The sequence below is a fragment of the Opisthorchis viverrini genome (genome assembly GCF_000715545.1).
Source record: "Opisthorchis viverrini unplaced genomic scaffold opera_v5_429, whole genome shotgun sequence".
Lineage (NCBI taxonomy): Eukaryota > Metazoa > Platyhelminthes > Trematoda > Opisthorchiida > Opisthorchiidae > Opisthorchis > Opisthorchis viverrini.
The window spans coordinates 366,832-374,213 of record NW_008752083.1 but is presented as its reverse complement, the minus strand read 5'-3'; the positions used below and the strand labels follow the sequence as shown (position 1 = coordinate 374,213).

The window sequence follows — 7,382 nt, the reverse complement described above, 5'->3', positions numbered from 1 at the left end:
AGGTCCTAAACAACAAGGTGGAGAGCACTTTTATCTCCATTCTAGATGCTGTTTCAGTGAACCCCATAGCCTGAGGGGATCAAATTCGGTTACCTCATAGATACAAAAAGACTACTATTGCCATAAAACAAAGGGCGCACATGGTTTTTAGGCGATGGCTTCGACATCAGCAAAACCTAGTTAGGAAATGTTACCACAAACAGATACAATCACTACAAATAACTCAGAAGATTCCAGCACTAGGAAAGATTTGTACACCAAAATATTGCATTGGAAGACAGTAAGAATGAAGTCTGTGCGGATGTTGAAAACACCAGGAAAGCAAAAAAGCAATGGAAGCTAATGTGCAAAGTAACGTGCAAAACATTCACCACTAATCGCAAGTTGCTGAAACCCCTCGATGGTCCACTACCAGACTCTCCCCTCTTGAAGCCCATGAGGGAGACATAGTGGCTGTACGGCAGCGAAGCATCAGTGTTGAACACTAATGTTATGCTGTCGATGATGACGATGATGATCGGTAGTGGCAAAGTTGCCATCAACCTTGAACATTAAAATGTGCGAAATTTGAGCTATTTGGGTCTCTCGTAGTGAAAGTTATTTATAATTGCACGTAGATTATAAGCTTGACGGAAACTCGGGGACAACAAGCTCCAAGAAGAGCGAGATCTGTAATGGACCGGAAGAGTTCTCAGCGACTCCCGAAGTACACTCGGTTGCACACCAATTTACTTTTAACGAGAGACTTAACTGAATCATCTGAATGTGCTGCACAAAGATATGGTATTCGCACTATATTTTACTGAAGGAGTACTATCCATAAGGTTGTTGAGAACTCTTCGACAACCAGTGGACCACACAAGGTCACAATAGCGGACGAAACCGCTGCGATTTTCTTCATTCGTTATTTTTGCTTTTGGCTTATTTATGAAATAACCTATTTTCTGTCTATTGTACGTAGTCCTTCGTAACTCCTTATGCACATTAATTTACACCAACGGATTCCCGCGCACAATGTCACATGTAATTGGTGCTCAGTCGCATACACGATCTTCTGAACGCCACATACCCGGAGTAAACTTGAGGGAAAAAAGCAGGGGTGTGAACAAAACAAAGTGGTTCTAAAACCAAAAGCATGGTCAGCTGATGCTCCACAGTTATCAAATCATAAGGGGACGAATAAAGATTCGAAGTCCAGTGTATGCCAAGGTGGACTAATGACCCGAACAACACCCAGGACGCACACACGGCGGCAACTCGGTCCTGGAATTTCCCAATAAAACAAGGGCATCGACATTTATCAAAAGATATTCCCACGAAAAGATGTTTCCCGTTAAGAAGCCAATAAGAGAAATCCAGCAATGCCTCTTTACCTCAGTTCGGCTATTACTACTGGAAAGACAAAGATGGAAGTATGGGCCACCGGCCCGGAACAAATCCAAAGGCTAGAGGAGCCTAGAAGATGAGTAGCGAATGAGTATTTCCTGACAGGATGCGCATCTTGAACCAAAATTGGCATTTCCTTGCTTGGAAAGACTGCTTGGGATAATATTCTCAAACACCTCAGGCACTACTAAAACAACCATCGTTCTGTGCACCAAACAGATTAAACTGAGAGCCGTGAGACAAATAATTAGATCAGAAGTCTTGTAGATTCGAACGGACTGAAAGTTTCAAAATGAAATCAGTTGTTTCTTGAAACCTGCATGCAGCGTAATGGATGACACCTTGTATGTACCTTTCATAAATTAAGTTCTAACATTGGAAGGGATGAAACGGTTTTCGGACTTTTAGAGACAAGTGCTACGGAGATGGCATGTATTAATCTGACCGTCTCAACATGGATGAAAACACTCCTGGTTTGGAGAAACCTATGGGAGCTGTATTCATCGAGTGATACAGACGACCATAGTTTGGAGATTTACGTAGAATTGTGGTTGTTTTCATTGTCACCTTGTAGTTCACCGATTGTCAAGCACCCTCTAATTACGTGCTTGGATCATAACTGCGCTGGGTTTGCCATCAGACTGGAGGTGCCCTTCACATATCACTAGTAAATGTTAACTTTATTCAAGCCCCAATGAATGATTCGTTTCACATGGGAGCCACCGATACGCTATATACTATTTAGGCAAAACTTTCATTGTATGCAGTTTGCTCTTTCCAGCGGCTTCAACAACGGTAGTCAACATGTTCACAATAAACCGTCGCGAATCGATCCAGAATGTTTTCCCAGACCAAAACCCACAACGAAGAAATCGTATGTACCACCGCTTTCGGTTACTTCCATTGGTATAATTCAATTTCTCCCAAATTCAATTGCGTATCCGTAAATTCCTCCCCAAAATTTGAGCCGCTTTGCGCACGGTCAGACGTTCCAAGTACCGCCAATTTAACTGTCGACTGATGACTACAGTGTCCTAGGTTAAATGTATCAGTTTGAGTTTACTACTTCACCTATCCAAGGGTTCAGTGCCAACCATGGACAACCATGAATCGATGAGCCACGCGATCACCTTTTTCTCGCGCGCCTCCAGCCCGAATTCCCATACTAGTGACAAAATTGAACTGCACACAGTCATGAGTATAAGCTTAAATAACATCCAGTTTCAACGTCTATGACAAAACCAATATTCTCGTACCACTTTTTTCCGCATTGAGTGCAGTCGTTCCTAGTCCCCAAGGATTTTAAAGAATGGCCTCCATCACAAATATCTGTCGTGGTTTCGAAAATTTTCAGTCTAATTTTACCGTAAAAGTTAGATGGATTGCTTTAAACGGTGCGAGCACAACCTAAAAAAACAGCCCAAATCAAATCTAATCTAATCTAATCGTTCAGTTGCACTCTTTCAGTAGCCAGACCACCCTAAGAAGCACGACGACTGAGATACTGTTAGAGTGCCCAAGTCTAGACAGGAGCAGTGGAGATGCTGAGATCCACAGACCTTCCTGTCAGTGAGTTCGCGTCTTAATCACTGAGCTACCTCGAGCTCTGATGTGAGCAAGACTCTCCTATACGGTACTCTGCGTAATCCGGATGCTCACAGCAAGAATTGTCTTGGCCGACCTCAGAGAGTTTGGATCTAGCTCAGATCGAGACTTTTGTGGAGTACTAGTTTTCCTGAGGTTATGGATCGATGTCTTTTGCTGCTGAGGGGCAATAAAATAGTTGAAGTATGTGTGATGAAATTAAGTGACATACCTCATAAGGAACGACAACTCTGAATTGCAGCTCTCCATTGATAGCCAATTTCCACATGGACGCCCTGTATCTACATTGGATTTATATTCGGTGGTCGCCAGGTTACACGATGCAACCGTTTATACTGAAAATTATTACTGATTTGTAAGCACTAGAGAAATGAGTTTGACCTGTGCAGCAAACATATACTTCGAATCACGCCTCCGCAAGAAGCCGCCGGTAAGCTGGGGTGAGGACAACAGTCATTATATCTTACCTGACGAGTCTTCTCTGCATAGGAAGTAGTCTCCTAGAGCAAATGCAGACAATCGGTATACACACCGTTTATTGTGTCGTGTGGTAGTGACTGACCGTTTGAGACAGCGTCTTCTCTATCCATCCCACAGTGCATGTTGTGTTCACATTTATCGTCTAGTTGCAGAGGCAAAACATGTGGATTATATACAGTAAAGAACAGGAAAAACGTTGGGGAGAAACTGATTTCTCTCTCCCACAAGTTACCTGATTAATGTCACGGTTGTGACTGACTCGAAAATCCGCCTCATTTGTCTACAGGACACTGATTTAGTCCGGAAGCGCGCAAGGTGGGACGTAGATGCTCAGTTCTTCACGTGGCTACACATATCGGATACGTTTGGAGCAGTGACATCAATCACTGAGACCCATTTGTCTTTCGACTGTACTGGATCATACGCAAGCAATCAGGTTCAGCTGCTGGGTACTCGGGGTGCGCAGGTTTTAACGCCGACAGTTACCATCAGCTCGGACCCCATTAATATGGGAATACTGTTAATACGTGGGCAACGTGTTGCTGTATTTACATTCCTGTCGTAGAGGACGGTGGACTTAGACCTTAGACGACTAGCTGCAGTAAGGGAACTAGTTGTTGTTCGCGTGGACACATCTCTGTAGTCCCTTCGGCTTGTTGAGGGACGAAATTAATCGAAGCACGCAAGCTCACGCCAAGGTGGCATCTACAAGTCGAACTGACTGAATGGTTTTTAGGCAACTAGGCAACCGTAAACTAGAGTAAGATAGACTCACTAAAATACAAAACGTTCTATTGTGTATGCAGCGTCATAACGTGAACGGTTGTATACATACTACGTGCTACGGACTTGACACCAGCTTCAGACTGATAGTTTGCGACTGCGAAAGCGCATTATAGTCCTGATTGAGACACACGAACGTGGATCGATGCTAATTTCAAACGGGATATCTGCTCAGATCCCTGTGTAAGGTTGGTGACTGTGGTCCATCTACTCGAATAAGCCAAAAACAGATTAGAAATACATGCCATGAGTAGGTTCTTACCGAACAGTCATATATTCAGATTTAGTAATTGAACAATTGAGTTACAAACGTTCATATGACAATCTAAACGTAAATTTGCATCACCGTGCAAGCCAAAACTGAATACTTGGGTGGCCCTCTGTGGAAAATATCGAGTGTTCGAAGCACTTGCAGCAGTCTTAACCATTGTGCACCTCTTCCAAACAGTGCACAAGGTAGAACCATCCTTTGGAAAATGTTGAGCGTTAAGTGTGTCTATGAGATGGGACTAGAAGCAGTGCAGGGCACCGGTATTAAATATGAGAAAGCTTTTTCAGTGAATTTTACCCACCGCAGCGATGTAATTTGGGAGCTGGTAGGTGCACCCTTCGAAACTTTAGGTACATTTCGGCATCTCGAACCACTGAGACATCCCGCGTGAATTTGAGTGGGAAATCTTAGTACGCCACAGGATCGAAATCGGACATGAGTACATGATCTCCGACCCCTCCATTCTGGCCAGATTATAAGAGGACAAGCAATACTGGCGAGCTTCATTGGTGCCGGTTCGCGTGCATTATCAATAAAAGCGAGGTTGAGTATCAGAGCAGTTGGCAGGGAATCACACTAAACTGACGCCACCCATTTGCAAGGCCATAGTGCAGACCGCGAATTCGGAGGCCAACCGGTGATCAGGAACGGAAAAGTAGTGAAACCCAGTAACACTGACATGAGTTACAGGGTCGTGAAGCTAACACCTCGCTCGTCTAACTACCACGGCTTTGTAGTGTTACAGGCCTAAAACATCAGGGCGCACATCAATCATCCGTACCAGCAAATCTATCCTAGCATCCTCTTTGTCCGCTTGTTAACCATAAAGTCAAGTAGGACCGCGTCAAGAAAAGAACTTTATACACCGGAAAAACGTGATTGGCTAGTTATCTTGTGATTTTATCCTTCACTTCATTGCCTCTCTGCCTCTTCCAAGTAACGTTTGTGTTCTTCAAGAAGTAGTTTCGGCTCCATGTAATGCTACATGGATGGTCCTTGAGTTGTCCACGCAGCCAAACTCTTTAAATAGGCCCACGACTTCGTTTCTCTGTTATATTTCCCTACCATCCGACACTGGTCATCTTGACAGATCTTTATTTGACGCACCCCCGCCAGCTTCTAAATAAACCCACAACGTAACTCCTCCAAATGCGCAAAACTGTCGTTTTCGATCCGTTCTGTCGTCGTCCCTCCTACAACAGATCCTGCAAAGCGTCCGCGCAAATGCGTTTATCTATTCTTTGACCCTAACTTCTCCAGCTATCCAGGATTGAGTTCCTCCTCCACCTTGATTTGGGCTACTCACGTTAGAACAATCTCCTCTCCCTCTACAAAGAACCTGGGCCAACTTAATCTTGCCGATTTCACCGTTTTTCTATCCCTTTTCGGACATATTCGAGGAAACTCGAAACACATTTTTCTGGTGCCTTATTTCCACTTTCATGCTTAATTACTGTCTTCTAATCAAAGTCAAAAGTTCTTATTGATTGAAATGTCGTTCTATGTACTCAGCAATGCACCTCACCCTCAGCATCCAGGTCTTGCGGTCGTGCTAAGGTTACCTTCAAATACACATAAACCAATACTTCCCGTTCGATACCTTATTAACCAAAGGGCATCAAGACCCAAGTTTAGGAAGCCTCTTACACTTAGTTGTTTTGTGTTTTTTATACTTTGCAACTTTTTATGGTTAGCCACTTTTGTGAAATCCTATCACCCATGCACAATTTAGCGGTTTTACGACAGAGTAGGAAAAGGTAAATGGATACGTGTGTCTACTCTACGAGAAAATATCCGACGTTACCGATATACATGCTAATTGTTAGAAGAGCAATACAGGCTACATACCGTGCCCGGTCGATGTACTCACCAAACAAACTAAGGCCAAAGGTCCCAAGTCCGGTCGATGCACCAAACAAACTAAGGCCAAAGGTCCCAAGTAAACCAGAGCACTGAAGGTGCTTATGAGGAAGATGGTGGTAAAGAACCAACCGCTCCAGTTCATCCAACGTGGTGGCAATCGTCCGACAAGGGACGTGATGAAACTAGGTACGTAACTGGTGCCCTGATGGAGCTTCTCAGCGGCTACAAAATCAGGATTGATAGGATCGGTTGCCATGTCTTCATCCTCTTCCTCATCGCGGTTGGCAGACTTTGATTGGGAGGGCAACACATCCCCAGAAGATGGATCTGATCCTGGACTAGTCTCGCATGTTGGTTGCTGTGGTAAAAAGATGAGAGAAAATTGGTGAGGGAGAAAATCAAATTGAACAACAGGTTATTACGAATACTCCCACCGTGCTAATGAAGCCGAAAAAGATTAGCATGGTGTGGAACATTTACTTCCGTTGGATGATGATATGATAACCCAACGTTCATACATTGGGGTTTATTGTTCGACGCATAAGTCATCGTGGACAGCCTTCTTCAGGAGTGGAATAATCGAAAGTACAAAACACAAGAAAACAACCGACAGCTTTCTTTCAAGAGGGTAAGCCTACGCCTGCAGTTTGGGGTTGGATGTAACACATTATGCGTAAGGTTGGTTCTGACCAGACAGCCCACATGGACAGACGGTCGTTTCGGTTGACGCAAGCAGGTTAGATATGGATCACTAGAAGTCACAAACAAAAAGAGAACAGTAAAAAGTATCGCTGCTACAGGGACTGTGGTTATTGAAATACTTCGTGATTCAACCTATACATCGGACACACAAGCAGACCCATTGGGAACTTCAGAAAGTGAGAAAGTCCAATAGTATAGCAAAGCGTTTCCCAATATGAGGAAGAATATTCAGGGCGTTTCTTTGTTAGCGGTTGGTTAAGATGATACCACACACTTACCGCAGCTCGGTGAC

The 7,382-nt window shown here is 44.0% G+C and overlaps 1 protein-coding gene across 1 annotated transcript in view; it reads right to left on the bottom strand.

Annotated features, from left to right (window-relative positions):
- The window catches only part of T265_10934 (hypothetical protein), a gene marked incomplete at both ends in the record, with an annotated part of 28,377 nt that overhangs the window by 5,500 nt on the left and 15,495 nt on the right, over positions 1–7,382 (bottom strand). Inside the window, one exon of the mRNA XM_009177450.1 lies at positions 6,374–6,746. Coding sequence (XP_009175714.1) covers positions 6,374–6,746 — 373 coding nt within the window. The remainder of the gene's footprint in view (positions 1–6,373; positions 6,747–7,382) is intronic.